At 46.3% G+C, this 21,448-nt stretch overlaps 1 protein-coding gene across 1 annotated transcript in view; it reads right to left on the bottom strand.

Moving 5' to 3' along the window:
- Nucleotides 1-21,448, bottom strand: part of LOC132580000 (uncharacterized) — a 40,731-nt gene that overhangs the window by 10,366 nt on the left and 8,917 nt on the right. The window contains exons 8-16 of the mRNA XM_060250607.1: nucleotides 19,820-20,042; nucleotides 18,484-18,701; nucleotides 16,799-16,987; nucleotides 10,746-10,930; nucleotides 9,660-9,852; nucleotides 8,337-8,491; nucleotides 6,853-6,962; nucleotides 749-873; nucleotides 202-546 (exon numbers count right to left, since the gene is read on the bottom strand). Coding sequence (XP_060106590.1) covers nucleotides 202-546; nucleotides 749-873; nucleotides 6,853-6,962; nucleotides 8,337-8,491; nucleotides 9,660-9,852; nucleotides 10,746-10,930; nucleotides 16,799-16,987; nucleotides 18,484-18,701; nucleotides 19,820-20,042 — 1,743 coding nt within the window. The remainder of the gene's footprint in view (nucleotides 1-201; nucleotides 547-748; nucleotides 874-6,852; nucleotides 6,963-8,336; nucleotides 8,492-9,659; nucleotides 9,853-10,745; nucleotides 10,931-16,798; nucleotides 16,988-18,483; nucleotides 18,702-19,819; nucleotides 20,043-21,448) is intronic.

Genomic DNA, 21,448 nt, shown 5'->3' with positions numbered 1-21,448 from the left:
ACGTCTTCCTCGAGTTAGTGTCTTTAGGGGACTACTGCTGCTGCCCAGAGAAACAGTTCAAGTGCACAAGGGGCATACCTGCTCCTAATATTAGCAATGATGCATGCAAATTCCCCTTACTCTTAGTGGGGAGGACAGGTGCTGATGACATCTCACCAAGGCTCCATGGTAACACCCCTCCCCATTTGCTTCCCTACATACCAAGTGCTTCCCTGTAGTACAGGAAGCCATCACACAGGCCCGTCAGTGGATTGCAGCTCACACCAGGCTCACAACGAGGACACATAGACTGGCAATCCTCCCCAGAATAGCCAGGGAAGCACTTGGATTTGACATGCACAGTAGCCACAGGGTCTGCAGCAGTCCCCTCCAGCGTAGCAAAGCGTGTCCCCACACCAAGGCGGTGGCTGACTGCTGTGCTGACCACCATGTTGCAGCCTCTGCCCAGGCTGGTGCACTGCTGCTTGGCAGCTGACAGTGAGGAAAAGGTCACATCAGCAATCCAGGCACCGTAGAAAGATTTCCCTGGGAACGTCATGTACAAATCTGGAAGGGAAATTTGAGCAATGTGGAAGGGCTGCATTCCATGATTCCCCATCCACAAGTCCCCTTTTGAACTGAAGCAAAAGACTCAGTCATGCTGCAGATATCCCACCAGCTGCAAGACCCAAGCAGAGAGACAACCTGCTCCATCACCAAGCAGACGAGCAAGGAAGCCCCAAAAGCAGGCAATGCCCATTCTTCTTACCACTCCGACGTGAGGTCTGGCATATCCAGCGGTGAGGTCTCTGGCACGACTCAGCCTTCAGAAAGCCAGATGTCAGTGCAAGCATGCAGCTTATCATGTTAGAGGGACCCTGAGAGAAAACAAAACTGGCTCCAAAGAGCAGAGTGGATGTCAGCAAGGAGGAGGGAAAGCAGAAGGCAGGCCTGCCAACTCTCACACTTTTGAGATTCTCTGTTTCAGGCCTGTCCATCCTCCCTTTGGTTGCCAGTTCTGGGTTGTGAAATACTTGGGAGATTTTTGGGGAGGAGCCTGGGAGGGAAGCGAGCTCAGGAGGATATAATGCAACCCTCCAAAGCAGCCATGTTATCCAGGGGAACTGATCTTGGTCATCTGGAAACCAACTGTAATAATGGGAGAGCTCCAGGTGCTATCTGGAGGTTGGCAACCCATATCCTGCCTTTACTTAGCTCCTGCTCCATCCTTATTGAGGTTTCTCATGCAATTTTACCACAAAGGAAGTATTCCAAGAACTCCTCAGGGCAAGGCAGTGTCTCTGAAGGCTACATGAGGGAACAGAGCTGCTCAATCAGAATTCCCTACAAGACTTTTTGTGCAACTTGCTTGAAATAAACTTGAGCTCTTATCTAAGATCTTATAGGAGACTATGCAAGACCTCAGCTCCCTTTGCCAGCAAACCTAGATGCCTAGCTTTATTTGTTGATATGAAACTGACATAAGATTTTTGAAGACCTCTCTTTCCCTAATGGTGGCCACTTGTCTGTCCTTTATTATTAACACAAAACTTGTTTTTGTGCCCTGATGTCTTTGGAAATTGGGCATTCCCCCTCTTCTGTTCAAGAGTCCGTTTCTAATCAGTTTTCTATAAAGGAGGTTGGAGTGGGATCAGAGCACAGCAAACTATCTTTTCCATCCTCAGCCTAGTCCTGACATCATAATGTGCGCTCTTCTACATGGCTATTTCCTACCTCCCACTTATTATGCACGTACAATACATCACACTGCTGTTTTATCATGCAAAAATTAAAATACACCTTGGGCACACTGAGTCTTTTTTTTTTTGAGACAACAGAAGCTGATACTCCTATGGTCCAGTTCTCCCAGGCACCATTCCTCATTAGCCATGATTTTAAAAAAGAACTGTTTCATGGTAGTGGCAGAGCCAAATCATAGCACACAAACTGGAGGATGTCAGATTAAATCTAAACCCTAAGAAGGGCCATTTTGCTCACAAGTGACCAATCTGGAGGCAAAAAAGATGTGGAGAAAGCAGCTTCTTTGGCACTGGAACTTCTGGCAAGTTACTTAAGGGGCGGGGAATAAAAAAACTGGACCACTGTCCTTCCCTCACTTTTCAAGGAATCTTCCCCAAAAAATTAGTTGCTGGCAAGGGTCACCAGGTACCAGCAAGGCAGAACCCTTGTCTGCAAGTGGGAAAATAAACAAAGATAATTTTGTTCAAGCTTCATACTCTTTTGCTCAAAGAAGGCTTCTTTTTGGAGAACAATAAGGAGAATTTGTTCCACAAGGTCAGTTACATTCCCAATTAAAATAGGTATGTTAAATTGGCACATAGATGCAAATCCAAGCAAATCGAAGGCACATTTGATACAATGCCAGTCAAATAGCTAAAAGACTGAGCTATGATTAGGGAAGTTCTTAGTTCAGATCTCCTATGCCATGAACTTAAGAGGCTAGCAATTTGGGAATAATTCTGGCCACTGTGGAGTTCTATCCAAATAATATTTGAGAAGCTCTTGGAACCCTATAGAAAAACTATTGTTATTATACAAAATAACTCTTTTGAAGTTCACTAAGACCTATTCCCAAACAGGCCTACAGAAAAATGCAGCCTTCACATATCAAAGGCACTGATGAACCATTAAAGCTGGGAGTCCTAATTGCAAGCAACAGATCCCCCAGCAAGCTCTCTCTTACTCTCTCTCTCTCGGCTTGGCTTCGCGAACGAAGATTTAAGAAGGGTGCAATAGTCCACGTTTGCTGCAGGCTCGCTGGTGGCTGACAAGACCAATGCGGGACAGGCAGGTCCGGCCACAGTGGCTGCAGGGAAAAGTCTGATTTGGGGTTGGTGCTGTAGCAGTGCGATTCTTCCTCAATCTCCTTTTGTCCTCAAGACCAGCTATGCGTGCGTTCTCAAAGGAAGAGACAGCCTGGTGGATGGTGTGCCTCCATGCTTTGCGATCTGAGGCTAGGTCAGACCACTGGTGATGGTTGATGTGACAGGTGCTAAGGGATTTCTTCAAGGAGTCCTTGTACCTCTTCTTTGGTGCCCCTCTATTTCGATGGCCGGTGGAGAGTTCGCCATACAGGGCAATCTTGGGAAGGCGGTGGTTTTCCATCCTAGAAATATGCCCTGCCCAGCGCAGCTGCGTCTTCAACAGCAGTGCCTCGATGCTGGTAACCTCTGCCCGCTTGAGGACTTCAGTGTTGGTCACAAAGTCACTCCAGTGGATGTTGAGGATGGTGCGAAGGCAGCGCTGATGAAAGCGCTCAAGGAGTCGCAGGTGATGACGGTATAAAACCCACGATTCGGAGCCATAGATGAGGGTTGTCATCACAACCGCTTTGTAAACATTGATCTTTGTGCCTTTTTTCAGATGCTTGTTGCTCCACACTCTTTTGTGCAATCGGCCAAATGCACGGTTTGCCTTTGCCAGCCTGTTGTCAATCTCCTTGTCGATCTTGGCATCTGAGGAGATGATGCACCCCAGGTAGCTGAACTGCTGGACTGTCTTCAGAACTGATTCACCCACAGTGATGCAGGGAGGGTGATAATCTTCCTGGGGTGCAGGCTGGTGGAGAACTTCTGTCTTCTTCAGACTAACTTCTAGGCCGAATAGCTTGGCAGCCTCTGCAAAGCAGGACGTCATATGCTGCAGAGCTGATACCGAGTGGGAGACGAGTGCAGCATCATCAGCAAACAGTAGCTCTCGGATGAGTTTTTCCATTGTCTTGGAGTGTGCCTTTAGTCGCCTCAGGTTGAACAGGCTGCCATCGGTGCGATAGCGGATGTAGACACCATCGTCCTCATCTAGATCTACTGCGGCTCTTTGAAGCATCATGCTAAAGAAGATCGTAAAGAGAGTTGGCGCAAGAACGCAGCCTTGCTTTACACCTGTGCCTATTGGGAAGGGCTCCGAGAGGTCGTTGCAGTGTCTGACTTGGCCTCGCTGGTCTTCGTGTAGCTGGATGATCATGCTGAGGAACCTTGGGGGACATCCTAAACGTTCCAAGATTTGCCACAGGCCTTTCCTGCTAACGGTATCGAAAGCTTTGGTAAGGTCGACAAAAGTCACATACAGACCCTTGTTCTGTTCCCTGCATTTCTCTTGGAGCTGCCTGAGAACAAATACCATGTCGGTGGTGCTCCTGTTAGCTCTGAAGCCGCACTGGCTCTCTGGGAGGAGTTCTTCTGCAATGGTGGGCACCAGTCTGTTCAGGAGTATTCTGGCAAGGATTTTGCCTGCGATGGAGAGCAGGGTTATCCCCCGGTAGTTGGAGCAGTCTGACTTTTCCCCTTTGTTCTTGTATAGGGTGATGATGATTGCATCGCGAAAGTCCTGTGGTAATTTGCCTTGTTCCCAGCAGGTGACAAGTACTTTGTGAAGTGAGCTATGTAGTACTGTGCCCCCATGCTTCCAGATCTCTGGTGGAATTCCATCAACTCCTGCTGCCTTGCCACTTTTCAGTTGCTTGATGGCTTTAACAGTCTCTTCTAGGGTGGGGATCTCATCCAACTCTGTTTTCACCGGTTGAAGTGGGGTGAGGTGGATTGCTGAATCTTGAACTACGCGGTTGGCACTGAAGAGAACCTGAAAATACTCCGACCACCGGTTCAGTATGGATGCCTTGTCTGTGAGGAGCACTTGGCCGTCTGCACTATGCAAGGGACTCTGAGCCTGATAAGATGGACCATATACTGCCTTCAGGGCTTCGTAGAACCCTCTTAAATCACCAGTGTCTGCACACAGCTGGGTTCTCTCTGCAAGCTTGGTCCACCACTCGTTCTGAATGTCTCGAAGCTTGCGCTGGAGGTTGCTACATGCAGCGCGAAAGGTTGCTTTTTTCCCAGGACAGGAGGGCTGAGCAAGATGTGCTTGGTAGGCAGATCTCTTTTTTGCCAGTAATTCTTGGATCTCTTGATTGTTCTCATCAAACCAGTCCTTGTTCTTCCTTGTGGAGAACCCGAGGACTTCTTCAGAGATCTGCAGGACAGTAGTTTTTAGGTGTTCCCAGAGTGCTTCTGGAGAAGGGTCTGTGGGGCAACTGAGGTCCTCAATTCTTGACTGGAGTTTTGCCTGGAAGGCAGCTTTAACTTCGGCTGACTGGAGGCTGCCAACCTGAAACTTCCTCCGAGGGATACCTCCTCTCCTGGGTGTGGGTTTAAAGTGAAGACGGAGATTGCAGCGTACAAGACGATGATCCGTATGACATTCTGCGCTGGGCATTACTCGGGTGTGTAAGACATCTCGAAGGTCTCTCTGGCGCACCAGAATGTAGTCGATAAGGTGCCAATGCTTGGACCGTGGGTGCATCCAGGTTGTCTTCAGACTGTTCTTCTGCTGGAAGATAGTGTTGGTGATGGTGAGCTGGTGCTCCATGCAGAATTCTAGCAGGAGGCGCCCGTTGTCATTGCAGTTGCCAATGCCGTGTTTGCCAAGTACTCCTTTCCAGGCTTCCGAGTCTTTACCTACTCTGGCATTGAAGTCGCCAAGGATGATCACCTTGTCCTCTGTAGGGGTCTTCCGTACGAGGTTGCGTAGATCAGCATAGAACTTGTTCTTTTCTGCAGGATCTGCTTGAAGGGTTGGGGCATACACACTGAAGAGTGTTGCATGCTGCTTGTTTTGAAGTGGGAGGCGCATGGACATGATGCGATCTGAGTGACCTGTTGGCAGGTTTTCGAGTTTGGAGGCAATGGAGTTCCTGACCATGAAGCCAACGCCAGAAAGGCGGCTCTCAGCCTTTGACTTACCCGACCAGTAGAGGGTATAGCCAGCACCGTGTTCTTGAAGACTACCTTCCTCAGGGAAACGGACCTCACTGAGAGCTGCTATGTCGATATTCAACCTGAGAAGTTCGTGGGCAACTAGAGCAGAGCGTCGTTCAGGGCGACCACTGCCTACTGTGTCAAGCATGGTTCTGATGTTCCAACACGCAAGCTTTAGTCTTTGCACACTTTGTGAGGCAGGTGCATGCCTTTTCTTTGTTGTTATTTTTCGACCGCAAGTAAGGATGCCCGTTGACCGCGGCTAGCCAACTGGGGTGGGGGAGACGAGCTTTGTTTAGGCCACCTTTTCTAGGCCCCTCTCCGTGTGGAGCAAGCAGTGCTGTCCCTAGATAAGGCTGCTTGGTCGTTCAGGGTGCTGCCGAAAGATGCTTTCGTCTCCGGGTTAGCATCAGGCGACCAATATCCTGAACCGCCTACATGCAGGATCGGGACTGCGGCTTCCAGTGGCACCTTCCACCTGCCGTTTCGCCCCTTGCCTATCGCTGCAGGACTTGATGCGTTGTGGATATGCCCTTCAGGCCTGCGCAGAGGAATTTTTTAGGTGAAGCGCAGTGTGCGCGGTACTGGCTCCACCCTTTCACCTGGGGGTCATCTGCCATGGCCCAGTAAGCCGGGACGCCGGCAGTGAGTCCTCCAGGTGGTAGGTGTTACATTAACGAGCTCTATCTGCCCGGGTTTGATGTTAGAGTTTTCCTTCTCTTAGGCTGACGAAGTTGGTGGGCCCAGCCTGCCCATCCGGTTATACCGCCGGACAATTCGGTCGCACCATGACGTAGCAAACTCTGTGAAAACGGGGGGGACCAGCGAGAAGGTGTTGCTACGGATGCAGTAATGCAGGAGAGGCCATTGCAGTGACCATCTGCCAGGCATAGCCAGACAGTGACCACGCGGCATTCACTACACCGGGAGAGGAGAGGCTATGTATTGCGCATGCACTTTCCCTGGGGGGGTAGGATTCCCAGAGGGAGCCCACCCCCCACCACCCCCCTCTCTCTTACACTGACTTCATATCCTCCCCCTGAGCTTCCCTGTGGAGCATAAGCTGATCCAAACATACTGGAAGGAAGATTCTTACCGCTGCAAGGCCTTGTTTAAGGGTGTCCCATTGGCCCAGCTCAATGAGCCGTCAACACTTTGGTGAAGCCCGGTCCAGACACTTACAGGCAGCTCGTTCTTCAGCCAAGCCTGGGGAGGAACACAATGCAGTCTGTGCTCTAAGTCCACAACAGCAAATTCAAGAGAACCAAAAAAGTAAGCTCTGAAACATCACAAGAGGGCAGTAGAGAGATTTTGGGTACAAATGATAGGAGGTGTTACAATGGGTGAAGCTTTGAGGACTTGAGCTAAAATGCTAAACTTCAATTCCTCTTAGATTATCCAGGCGGCAGGGCAGCATTTCATATTTCAGCAAAGATTCAACAAGGTAAAAGGCTATATCATTTGAGATTAGACTTCAAAAAAACCCCACCCTATTTTAAGATCAATTCTTGTAACTCTCTAAAGCATCTCATTATACAGATTGCCAGCCTCCAGGTGGGGTCTGGAGATCTCCCACTTTTACAACCTATCTCCAGCTAGCAGAGATCAGCTCCCCTGGAGAAAATGGCTGCTTCTAAGGGGGGACTCTATGGCATTGTACCACTCTGAGGCCCCTTCCCTCCCCAAACCCTGCTGTCTCCTGGATCCACCCCTAAAGTCTCCAGGTATTTCCCAACCCCAGCCTGGCAACCCTAGACTCATCCTTTTATCTACTGTTGGTCATCCAAGCCATAGGCGGCAATAGTTCACGCAGTCCACATAACACATGTCTGGAACTTTATACCTGTTATACCTCCCCCCCCCCCCCCCCCATCCCTGCATGCTCAGCTTGCTTCTTTTAAAAAGCCTCTAGGTTATTTGTAGAGATCAAAAGCAAAACGTGCAGGCAGGATTCTACATCATTGCTCATTAAGAACTCAGCCTGCTCCCTCCTTCCAAAATTCTGGCCTATGAGCTCCAACACATTGAGATGAATGACCAATGATAGGCACTCATTTATTAAACATATATATAATTAAATTTGATTTTATTAATATTTAATATAATTAGATAACTCCATATTGTTAGGGTATCTTTTTTTGGGGGGGGGGGCGTATGTGTGTGCACCTGGAAGTCATGGCAACCTCTGGTGACTGACCCCTACTGGGGACCTGGTGGATATTCAGAGAGGTGGCTGAATAAAGCCTGCCCCTGCCTCCCAACTGCAGGTATTCCAAGGAGGTCTCCCATCCACACACTTGCCAGAGTTGACCCTACTTAGTTTCCGAGATCTGATGAGATCAGGCTTGCCTGGGCTATCCAGGTCAGGCCAGGCTACCTGTGTTTAGGCACAGACTCTTCTGTGCTGATTTTTCAACACACATACCTCAGCATACACTTTTCTTCCTCCCAAATTTTTGGCTGTAATACTGTGTAAATTGCACCAACCCTAGGATCTGCCCTTGCATCCAGCTCAAAGCACTGATACTGGCTCCTGCCAGTGAGAATTGGACTAAAGTTCTGACCAAGGAAGATGCTCACCAGCTCTTGCAGGCTGTTCAGCATTACCAAGCTCCCATCAAGGAATCTCTGACAAAATTTTAGAGCCTGCTGCCACTTGAGGGCCACATTCAGCACAAAGAAGAAGCACTTATCCTTTCTGGCTTTCCATCCCCGGGACTGAGGGCAGTGCACATCTGGTGAGGAAACAGAAGGCAGACATGGTGCTGTGAAACCAAACCTAGGACATTATCAGACCATGAGCTTCTCAGCAACAGGGCCAACTCATGCAGTCACTTGGGACAACAGTATTGTTAGGAATACCAAATGAAGCAGTGTATGAGCTGAGAGCTGCACTCCAGCATCACTCTGTGTGTGGCATCACAACGAAGTGTGGAATGCAGCTTTTGAAACACATGATGCAGCCACATTTTAAATGATAGAAGATTCAGCCCTAACTAGAACCCAGTCCTGGGAACCATCTTCAAATGTCAGAGATTGTGAGGGCTGGGATGCAAAACAAATGTGCAGAATCCCAGGAGAAAACCCCAGGAAGGTATGACCTAGAACATGAATCCACAGTCTACAGATTCATGTTCAAGTTTGCTTATTCCTTGAGGGCTGCTGCGTTTTCTCACCTTTGATCCTAGTTTGCTCAGAGGAGCTCTTTGAGAAATGACGTGCTGATGGCTTAGTGCCTCAACTATGTCCTTCCAGCAAGATTTTTTTTCACAAAGGCCAATGTCCTTGCTCTATCATGTGACAGCAAGAAAATGCTGTAAGTGAGGCTACCTGGTTAAAGACATTTTAGCTGGATAACTGAGCGATCAACTCTGCATGTTTGTTAAAAAACCTTCCACTGTCATGAAACCTAAAGCATTCTTTGCTGCTAGATGATGCACACATGTGTTGCAGATTACACCAACTTGGAAGAGACATTCCATCCTGTGTGTGAGATAAAAGAGACTGCCTCTTCTATGCAAGTACTTACATTAAACATTTTTAAAAGCATTGGCTTGGATCCTTAGGGGTTGATCTCCTCACACTTTTCTCTGCTGTGGCTCCTGATGCTTCCCTCTGTTGCTAGCACTCCATGTGAGCAAGATCAGAGCTAGTAGCAGAGGAACTGAGCTCCACAGTGCAAGAATGTCTCCACAGTGGCCAGAGAACATTGCCAAGGGAACAATCTCGTAAGAACCAAACCCTTATCTGATACCCAATCTGCTTTGCAGAAGATTTTCAGTGCAACTGATCATAAGCCTAGACTACTTTGTTGTGAAGAATGACTACAAGGAGGAGGTGAAATACGACAGCCCTGAACTCCTTGGACAAAAAGTGCAAAATAGTATTTCTCTAAAAACACACCCCAGTCCAAAGCAAAGTACAAGGCTTCAGATGTGCATTTCTTCATGCACAGTCTGCTACTTATGACTTCTTGAAACAAGCAGAAGCCAGAGTTGAGGTTTTGCAGGCGCTGGTCTGGCAGCAGGCGGAAGGAGTTCTTGGCATCAGTGGAACAGTTTGAGTTACTCAGCAGAGAGACTCCATCTGGTGCCACCTACACAAAGCAAACAACATCAACATAGTTGATTCAGGAATCAGTGTCCTGTTTAATACTTGGGGGGGTCATCTAGGTAGTGTCCATACAGCAAGCCAAATGCTAAGTCATTAGATGAGTTAGCCATTAGTTTTATTCCTCTGCTCATGCACCAGCTGTGTATGTCCAATTCCCCCACAAAGGTACATATTTATGCATAAATGTTCATTCATCACCCTACCCAAAAACATTTTAATATGCTCAGGATGAGTAATTCATGAGTGGTAGCCAATAGGTGTTCACCAGAGATTTAATGCATTATGAGGAGGAATCTGTTTTTTCTCCACTTCAAACTGAACCATGCAGAAACTGTGCAGAACTGTGAGGATTTTCCCTAAAAGCTCACCCAAAGACTTTCTTTCAAACTGCATAGTGCATTTTAAGGACAGTGAATTACAGGATACTGTAACATATTAGTTTATAATTCTTAACGTATTATTGTATCATCATCCAGGGGAGCTGTGTGTGTGTACATGTGCAAATACAACTGCACATATGCACTGCTCCTCTCGAAGCTCAGGGGGCACTGAAACACCAGGACTCCCCTTCTATACTTTTTTTTTTCCTTTTGCATGGAGTATAGAAGAAAGGTGAACAAGGCAAACAGATGAAAGAAGAGGTGGGGAGAATAGGAAAGGGCACCCATCAGATCCCAAGAAATTAAGCTTATAAAAATCTATACATAGTATTTTAATATAATAGGAGTGGATTCAGACCACTTTTCAAATTAACTTGTGCTTAAACCCTTACTCATGCTTTGATGTCACCTGGGAGGGGCATTTATACAAGACCACCAACCCCCAGTCTGCCTGTGCCCAACCCCACGCTAAGAACACAACATTAGTTCCATCTACCAGAAGACAGGAAGAAGGGTCTGCAATATTGCGGACTCGCCCATTCAGCTGCAATCCCCAAAAGGCATGTTTGAGGCACAGCTCCGGTATAGGCTCAATATAGACCCAAGAGTGCTCTGGATCAGTGCACAGGACTGAACGTCTCCCTCTGAGCCGGAGGAGGCCAAACCACACAAAGGCAGCATCTGGGGGAAAGTAAAACACAACAGAATGAAGATGGGAAAGTCCAGACTTAAAACCGTCCCACTTCCTCAACAATGTTTACTAATAATCCCTAATGATTTAAGGTAGGCTATGATCTTTTTCAATGATGTAGGCAAACTATTCGGAAAAATCTGGGGAGTTTCATTGTGACATGGCATGTTTCGTGGCTGGTTTTCAGAACATGAGCTCTGCTGGACCAGAACAAGTTCCATCAGATTCAGCGCCTTGTTTAATTTACTTAGAATATTTGTATCCTATCCTCCCCCTGCAGCCCATAGCAACTTACAAAACATGACCATTAGACCAGCAAGTATAAGTTAAAAATAATACAACAATTATCATGTAGAATGGGTTTCAAAAACATAGCCAGATATTTATATACTGTCCTTAAGAAAAAATAATAATTCCATGTCCTAACTGAGAACACGCGCACTACAAAAGAAAGCCAGCTGAAAAGGCACAATCTTTCAAATCCTTTGGAAGGTCATCGGTGCTTTTTGAACAGACCTATATGGTACACAGACAACAGGAGAAGAGCTCCCCACCTTTCTCTGTCCTGAGGAGTCTTGGAGTGGCTTACAATCACCCTCCCTTCCTCTCCCCACAACAGGCATCTTGTGAGACAGGTAGGGCTGAACAGTTCTGAGAGAAACTGTGAGTGGCCCAAGGTCACCCAGCAGGCTTCATGTGAAGCAGTGGGATATCAAGTAAAGTTCTCCAGATTAGAGTCTGCTGTCTTAAACACTACATGCAATAGCTCTTCAGTAGAAAAAGCCCAGGAATGAACTGAGGCCTAAAGGGTTGCCAGCGTGGGAATGGGGAAAGAGAGCAGGAACTGTTGTGATTATTTAACTGGATCTTGGGTTTATTACAGAGGCTGGCCTAATGCTTCTGGGAAGCCCACAAGCAGGCAACAGCCCATTCCTGTTATTTGTGGGTTGCCAGTCCACAGGAGCCCTGCCCCGAATAATGACCACTGGAGGCCACCCCTCTCCCTGCCCTAGGGTTGCCAAGTCCAATTCAAGAAATATCTGGGGACTTTGGAGGTGGAGCCAGGAGACATTAGGGGCAGAGCCAGGAGCAAGGGTGTGACAAGCATAAATGAACTCCAAGGGAGTTCTGGCCATTACATTTAAAAGGACAGCACACCTTTTCAATTCCTTCCTTCCATAGGAAATAATGAAGGATAGGGGCACCTTCTTTTGGGGCTCACAGAATTGGACCCCCTTGTCCAATCTTTTTGAAACTTGGGGGGTATTTTGGGGAGAGCCATTAGATGCTATACTGAAAATTTGATGCCTCTACCCCAAAGAACAGCCCCCCCCCAGAGCCCCAGATACCCGCGGATCAATTCTCCATGAATTTCTATGGGAATAAATCTCCATAGGGAATAAGAGTTCCCAGCAGACATTTCCCTCCCCTCCCTCCGCTTTCTGACAACCCTGAAGCGGGGGGAGGGTCTCCAAACCGGGGGATCCCCTGCACCCACCTGGGGATTGGCAACCCTACCCTTCCCTCCTGTGAGATTTCAAGGCCCCTCCAGCTGACGGGTAAGAGCACATGGCCCACTGAGCAATTGGAGGGCCCTTTAAATCTTGCAGGAGAGGAGAGAGGGGGGTGGCCACTGGCCACATGCCTGAACTCCAAGTGGCAAATTTGCTGCTTGCAGTTCAGGTGTGCAGACAGCGGTCACCCCTCTCCCTCTCCATCTGTTAGATTTAAAGGGCCCTCCAACTGATTGATGGGCCAAGTTCTTGGAGCTGAGGTGTGCCATGCACTGCCTAGAGTTGAGGCATGCCGTATGTGGTGCTCACTTGCAAAAAAACATTTAAAGAAACCTCTTCAAATTGGTTTTGCAAGTGGGTGTCCCTGGTGCCGCACATGCTTGAATTCGCTACTTGAAATTCAGGCATCCACAGTGCAAGTAACACCCACTTGCAAAAACCCTCCAAAGCGCCCATTTTCTCCAGGGGAACCAATCTCTGCAGTTTGTTTGTTGTTGTTCAGTCGCACAGTCGAGTCTGACTCTTTGCGACCCCATGGACAAAGTCACCCCAGGCCCTCCTGTCTTCCACCATCCTCTGAAGTCTGCTCAAATTCGTGTTTATTACATCAGTAATGCTGTCCAGCCATCTCATCTTTTGCCGTTCCCTTCTTCTTTTGCCTTCTGTCTTTCCCAGCATCAGGATCTTCTCCAGTGAGTGCTCCCTTCTAATTTGGTGGCCAAAGTATTTGAGTTTCAGCTTCAGCATCTGACTTTCCAGGGAACAGTCTGGGTTGATTTCCCTTAGGACTGACTGATTTGATCTTCTTGCAGTCCAAAGGACTCTCAAGATTCTTCTCCAGCACCACATCTCAAAAGCATCTATTCTTCTGCGCTCGGCCTTCCTTATGGTCCAGCTCTCACAGCCATACTGGGAATACCATCACTTTGACTATACAGACTTTTGTTGGCAGGGTGATGTCTCTACTTTTTATTATACTGCCCAGGTTCGCCATAGCTGTCCTCCCAAGGAGCAAACGTCTTTTAATTTCATGGCTACAGTCACCATCTGCAGTGATCTTGGACCCCAAAAATGTGAAGTCTGTCACTACTTCCATGTCTTCCCCTTCTATTTGCCAAGGTGTGATGGGGCCGGATGCCATGATCTTAGTTTTTTTGATGTTGAGTTTCAAGTCTAGTTTTGTGCTCTCCTCTTACACCCTCAATAAGAGGTTCCTAAGGTCCTCCTCACTTTCTGCCCATTAGAGTGGTATCATCTGCATATCTGAGGTTGTTGATGTTTTTCCCGGCAATCTTAATTCCAGTTTGTGCTTCATCCAGGCCAGCATTCCGCATGATGTACTCTGCATATAAATTAAATAAGCAGGGTGACAATATACATCCTTGTTGAACTCTTTTTCCTATTCTAAACCAATCAGTTGTTCCATATCCCATTCTGACAGCTGCTTCTTGATCCTTATACAGGTTTCTCAGGAGACATGTGAGGTGGTCTGGTACTCCCATCTCTTTAAGGGCTTGCCACAGTTTGTTGTGATCCACACAATCAAAGGCTTTAGCGTAGTCAATGAAATAGAAATAGACGTTTTTTGAGATACTCCCATGCTTTCTCCATAATCCAGCGAATGTTGGCAATTTGATCTCTAGTTCCTCTACCTCTCTGAAACCCAGCTTGAACTTCTGGTAGTTCCCGATCGACATACTGCTGAAGCCTAGCTTGTAAGATCTTTATCATGACCTTGCTGGCATGTGAAATGAATGCAATGGTGCGATAGTTTGAACATTCCGTGACATTACCCTTCTTTGGGATTGGAATATAAACTGATCTTTTCCAATCCCGTGGCCACTGTTGCGTTTTCCAGATTTGTTGACATAATGTGTGCATCACTTTAACAGCATCATCTTTTAGGACTTTGAAAAGCTCAATTGGGATATCGTCATCTCTGCTTGCTTTGTTGTTAGTAATGCTTTCTAAGGCCCATTTGACTTCACACTCCAGTATGTCTGGCTCAGGGTCAGCAATTTCACTGTCATGGTTGTCAAGTACAATGAGATCCTTCTTGTATAATTCTTCTGTGTATTCTTGCCACCTCTTCCTGATCTCTTCTGCTGCTGTTAGGTCCTTACCGTTTTTGTCCTTTATCATGGCCATCTTTGCACGAAACCGTTCCCTTGATTTCTCCAATTTTCTTGAAGAGATCTCTTGTCCTTCCCATTCTATTATTTTCCTCTATTGCTTTGCATTGTTCCTTCAGGAAGGTTTCCTTATCTCTCCTTGCTGTTCTCTAGAAATCTGCATTCAGTTGGGTGAATCTTTCCTTTTCACCTTTGCCTTTCGCTTTCCGTCTTTCCTCAGCTATTTGTAAAGCCTCATCAGACAGCCACTTTTTCTTGCATTTCTTTTTCTTTGGGATGATGCTGGTTGCTGCCTTCTGTACAATGTCATGAACTTCGGTCCATAGTTCTTCAGGCTCTCTATCAACTCTAGTCCCTTAAAACTATTCTTCACCTCCACTGTATATTCATAAGGGATGTGATCAAGGTCAAACCTGAATGGCCTAATGGCTTCCCCAGTTTTTTTCAGTTTAAGCCTGAATTTTGCAATGAGTAGCTCATGATCTGAGTCAGCTCCAGATCTTGTTTTTGCTGACTGTAAGGAGCTTCTCCATCTTTGACTGCAGAGTATATAATCAATCTAATTTCTGTGTTGCCCATCAGGTGATGTCCATGTGTAGAGTCGCCTTTTAGGTTGTTGGAAGAGGGTGTTCGCTATGACCAGCTTGTTCTCTTGACAAAACTCTGTTAGCCTTTGCCCGGCTTCATTTTGTTCTCCAAGGCCAAACTTGTCAGTTGTTCTGGTTACCTTTTGACTTCTCACTTTGGCATTCCAGTCCCCTATGATGAGGAGGACATCTTTTTCTGGTGTTAATTCTAGAAAGTGTTGTAGATCTTCATAGAACTGGTCCACTTCAGCCTCTTCTGCATCAGTGGTTTGGGCATAGACTTGGATTACTGTGATATTGAATGGTTTGCCTTAGATACGGACCGATATCGTTCTGTCATTTTTGAGATTGTATCCCATTACTGCCTTCTTCACTCTCTTGTTAATTATAAAGGCCACACCATTTCTTCTACAGGACTCTTGCCCACAATAACAGATGTAGTGATCCTCTGAGTTAAATTCACCCATTCCTGCCCATTTTAGTTCGCTGATTCCCACGATGTTGATGTTCAGTCTTTCCATCTCATTTGACTACATCCAGCTTACCTTGATTTACAGATCTTACATTCCACGTTCCAATGCAGTATTGTTCTTTGCAGCATTGGACTGTTCTTTCACCATCAGACACATCCACAGCTAAGCATCCTTTTGGCTTTGGCCCAGTCGCTTCACTCTTTCTGCAGTTACTTGGACTTGCCCTCCGCTCTTCCCCAGTAGCATATTGGGCACCTTGTAACCTGAGGGGCTCATCTTCCAGCGCCATATCTTTTAGCCTTTTGTTACTTTCCAAGGTCGTTTTCGCACTCACCTTAATCAGCAGCGACGACCCTCTTCACCGCGCAGGATCTGCGCGGATTTCGCACTAATGCCGCAGAGCACCCAGAAGAGCCGGAAAGTCCCGCCGCTTTTGCGGCGCAAACGGAAACCGCCAAAAACCAGTTTCCGTTTGCGCCGCAAAAGCGCCGGGACTTTTCGGCTCTTCTGGGTGCTCCGCGGCAATTAGTGCGAAATCCGCGCAGATCCTGCGCGGTGAAGAGGGTCGTCGCTGCTGATTAAGGTGAGTGCGAAAACGACCCAAGAGGTTTTCTTGGCAAGGATACTGGAGTGGGTTGCCATTTCCTTCTCCTGTGGATCGCATTTTGTCTGGGTTCTCAGCTGTGGCCTGTCCACCTTGGGTGGCCCTGCATGGCATAACCCACAGCCTCACTGAACCGTGCAAGCCCTCTCGCCACGTCAAGGTAGCAATCCATGCAGTCTGTAGATGAGCTGTAATTCCAGGGGATCCTCAGGTCCCAACTGGAGGCTGGCATCCCTACCAAAGACAGGTCCCACCACAGAGAAGGCCATATCTCAAACAGCCACTCTCTTTGCCTGTGAAGATGAAGACACAAAGAACAGGGCTTCTGAAGAAGATCTTAACCATCATGCAAGTTTACGGGTGGGAGGGGGCACAAGACTCTTGAAACATCATATTTATTTTCATTTACTTCTCTTTAGTTTAACGAATATTAGTGCAAATTGCAAGGTCAGTTTACATAATCAGGAAATCTGGAGCAGCTAATTCTGAGGTGCCAAAACAAAACATGCAAATGGTGGGAAAATGTCTTTCACCAAGCACACGCATACCTGGATCTTCGCTTGGGGTGCTGATCTGCACGGTGACAGGTCTTTTAGCCAGCAGCTGGTTCCAGCTCACCACATTACCAGGGTACTTCCATTTGGTCTTGGAGGCTGCTAGCTGCTTTACAGAAAACTCAGAGAGAACTTGGTCCCACAGATTGGCTTCACTGAGATCACCCACATAGAATTTGGTCCCTGAAATTCAAGGTGAGAGACAGTAAACACATCAACACGGAAGGCCACAGACCAGGCTTGGTTGGAAGTCTTGGCTTTGTGGGTATCTGTATACATGTAAGAGTGATAGGCCACTGTGGCCTGGTGCAAATCAGGATGCTGTATTACACAAAATGGCCCATCCTTTAATCTTTGGCCACTAATGAGCAACAATGGACACTAAGGGGGAATTCTAGTTTGCCAGGGCAGAGTGTGAATTCAGCTCCAGCCAGCCTGAACATGGAAGGAAGGTGGTGGTGGTGGTGGTGATGCTCACAGGTGGTATTATGTATCAGATGCGCCCTGTGTCTTTAGTTCTATGACTTTGCAGTACAGACTCAAGACAGACATTTGCAAACATGTTCCTATAAACACACACACGCACACATGCACATGCCAGAGTAATGCTCCCTAACCTGATGAAGTATATTCACTAAACTATGCTTTTAAAATTCAGAGAATGGAGGACTGTAAGACAGAGTCATGGTTTCTTGCATTGTGAGAGCTAGCTTTAGGGACCCACATGATTTTCATGGTATAAGCTTTGACTCTCAATAGCTTATACTCTTAAAATCTTGTTAGTCTCTTTGGTGCTAACTGGACTTGAGTCTAGCTCTTCTATTGCAGAGCAACACGGCTACCCTCCTGGAACTGTGCTCATGTGTTGTGAGAGGACTGTAAGACATTTACTTATTAAAGGTAAAGGCAGTCCCCTGTGTGAGCACCAGTCATTTCCAACTCTGGAGTGACGTCGCATCATGACATTTTCACGGCAGACTTTTTACAGGGTGGTTTGCCATTGCCTTCCCCAGTCATCTACACTTTACCCCCAGCAAGCTAGGTACTCATTTTACCGACCTCAGAAGGATGGATGGCTGAGTCGACCTTGAGCCAGCTACCTGAACCCAGCTTCCACTGGGATCAAACTCCGGTCGTGAGCAGAGCTTGGACTGCAATATTGCCACTTACCACTCTGCGTCACAGGACTACTTATTACACAAACACAAAAATCCTATCCAAAAGATCCATTTAAAAATACTTCGAATATGTAAGAAACAAAACAATGACTATTTCCACTTGGGAAGGATAAAATGTATACTTCTATTCGAGGCATTTTCATCCCATTGTATCTGTCTAAGGACTTCTCAGTGGTGCATACTGAATATCAGTCTCCCTGCCACAGTTTATCTTTAAGGCAACCTTGTGAGGTGAGTTAGGATGGGGAAGAATAGCCAAAGATTAACAAGCAATCTTCATGGCCAAGTAGGGATTTGAATCTGGGTCTCCCAGATCCTAATAAGACACCATAACCACCACACCACATAATCTCTGCAGTAAACTGCTAGAAAGCTGCCATTAAAAAAACCTTCTGAAAACATTATACAACACAAAAGTAGCATCCAGGGTAAGAAAATACTAGGATGCCTACAGGTATTCAACTCAGTGCTGATGGATGCAGACAAGGCTCCTGGACTCACCTCTGCTGTCCACTTCCATCTGTCCCACACTCAGTTTTCCTCCCAGAGACAGCCCTTTATGCAGGAAGCTGGTGCCATCAGCATAGTCTGGCTCCCAGGATTCTCCATCGACAAATACCTCGAAGGGAATGACACCAGGAGTGCTGGAGACAGCCACAGCCACATGGTGCCAGGACCCATCCAGGAGAAAGCCACTAGTGCCGTTAAACATCACTGCTCTGCAAAGAACAATCAGGAGGAGGGTTCAAAGGAAATCACTGTGTCATTTAAAAACTCACACAATTGCCATTGCAGCTGTAAAAATCACTGACTCTAGAACCAGAGACAAGTGTATTCTGCAATTTTATGGATGTACAGAGCAAAGTATTGGGAGCAGAATTCAGCTTTCTCAGGCTTTCAGGTTTTTTGGGATTTTTTAAGGTTCTGGTCCTTATTAATTTGTAAGCATACAGGCAAAGCTGGTGAATTCTCAAGAGGCAGAGAAAAGACTGATGGGGTTTTACATTGTGATCAAAGAGAAGCTGGGGCTTTAGCACCCTCCTCGGCTCTTTTCATTGCCCCTTGAGTGGCAGAAGCAAATAAATTTGGCTAAGCATGCAAAAATATATCATGTACAGTTTTTCCTATAGGTCACAGTATTCAGCTTCTTAAAGATGTTAATTGAGCACAACATCCAGTTTCTGCAGAAGCTCAGCTTTTTGCTTTTAAAAAGGGTCATGTTTCAAGTTTCATGAACTTGAAAATATATGAATAAGTTTACATAGGCCTTTAGATGGTTTTTAAAGCTCTTAAAAGAGTAATCCTAAACAGTGTTATACCCTTCTAAACCCATTGACTTCAATGGACAGAAGGATTGCATTGTTAATCTGTGCCATGAGGAGTTTTATGGGTTTGCAGGCTTTTTTAACAGACACTACTGAATGGTTAACAACAACAACACATATTAAGATTATTTTTATCGAGCTTTGTAATATTTGTGCTACTAGTAATATTTTTGTTTTTATGAGAAACCATTGTCACTATTAGCAAACTCAAAAATCACTAGGCTTAGAGGATGTGGTATAAATATTAATAAAAATATGAAGCCAACAGAGGTCATATGGATCAGACCATGAGCCCAGCTAGCTCAGTATCATCTATTCTGACAGGCCAGTGACTCTCCACAGTCTCCAGGACAGAGAAGGGTCTTTCCTAATAATTTTTTACCTAGAGATGCCAAGGACAGAGGTTAAGTCCAAGGTTAAGTCCCTGGAATCTCCTGCATGCAAAGCCTCTGCTCTATAACTCTTTCAACAAGTTCCACATTGCTTGAAATGAAAAGAAAGAAGTCCCTTACCCTTTGACATGGAATTCCAATCCTGAAGGAGAGAGAAGAAAGAGTGCAAATTCCAGTGGTCTCCACTTCAGTGAGTAGCTAATCAGACACATCTTGGGGGGGAGAGTAAAGCTGCTTCGAACCCACAGGCCAATGGTAAAGTTGCCCAGGTAGCGATTGATGGCATTCTCCAGCTGCAGGCTGCTGCTACCTGGGAAGTGCAGGTCAGATGAAAGGCGATACTCTAGGAGGGAAGGAAATAAAGAGATCTTCTTTGGAACCCATACATGGGCAGCATGAGCTCCCTGCTCTATGGCCTCCTCAAAGAAATCCAAAACTGCAATATTCTTCTAAGCTTTCTTCAACAGTTCATTCCAGAAGAAGAGGCAGCAGCCAACCACCTTTTGGGACTTTTTTAAAGAGCTGAGTTCAGATTCCTAGAGTCTGGAGTGGGGGTGGGAAGTTATTTCCCTGTTTTTGCTGTTCCATGTGCATGGAATACTCGAACAGCCATTCCCCACAACTGTTGTGTGGCTGCAGGGAACCAGGATCTCTTTTTAAAAGCAAATGTCTAGTTTAGCACACCCCACCCCACCCCACCCTGCAAGCATGCTATTCCTATTTATTACATGAGCCAGGAGCAGGGAAGCTCAATGCACTATATAGCTCCTTGACAATACACTCTATAGCTCATGGGTGGCCAAACTGCAGCTCAGGAGCCACATGTGGCTCTTTCACACATATCATGTAGCTCTCGAGGCCCCCACCACTCTGTTAGCTGGCTTGGTGGAGGCATTTGTCTCTTCAAATCACTTCTTCAAGCAAAGCCAGCCAATAGCTTGGAGAATGCATTTAAAGTTAAAGTTGCTTTCTTTCCATCTCTTCCCCCATCTATTAGCTTTCTTCCCCTCCCTCCCTGTCTTGTGGCTCTCAAACATCTGATGTTCATGTTTTGCAGCTCTCAAGCATCTGATATTTATTCTATGTGGCTCTTAAGCTCGTTTGGCCACCCCTGCTATAGCTTCTCATGGCTAGCAGAAAAAAAATTGTATAAAATAAAATACAAATAAAATACAGACGGCAGAACTGGGCAGCTGGAATAGGATCAGGGTTTGATTAACTTTGTCCTTTTAAAAAAAATCTGAAATTCTACATCTCAGCAATCCGCACTCTGCACTAAGAAAGGCTAAATTCTGAGATCTGTATCAATTATGTATACTGAGCTAGTTTGTGTAAGCTTCTTCCTTTGCAGAATTTATTTTGCAGTTCACTGTTTTACATATTTTATTTTCATTTTGCTAATAGGGCACAGGCTAGTCTGCCAGATCTCAGAAGCTATTAGAGTTAACTCTGGTTACTGCTTGGGTGGGAGACCACCATGGAAACCCAGGGTTGCTACACAGAGACAGTCAATGCAAACCTATCTGTTTCAGTCTCTAGCCTTGAAAACCCTCTGGGGTCACCATAAGTTGGCTGCGACCTAATGAAACTTTCCACCACCAATAGGGCACTGACACCTAATCCCCAAACTCTTAAAACATTATTTAGCAACATGCTTTCAAGCATATTCTTACAATCATATGGAATATCTTGCAATCGTATGGGCTGCAAATTTGCTTTTTCACTTTAATGAAAATGAATTACATGCCT

This window comes from Heteronotia binoei, chromosome 12 (assembly GCF_032191835.1).
Source record: "Heteronotia binoei isolate CCM8104 ecotype False Entrance Well chromosome 12, APGP_CSIRO_Hbin_v1, whole genome shotgun sequence".
In the NCBI taxonomy this organism is placed as follows: Eukaryota; Metazoa; Chordata; class Lepidosauria; order Squamata; family Gekkonidae; genus Heteronotia; species Heteronotia binoei.
This window is presented reverse-complemented; position numbering and strand designations above follow the sequence as displayed.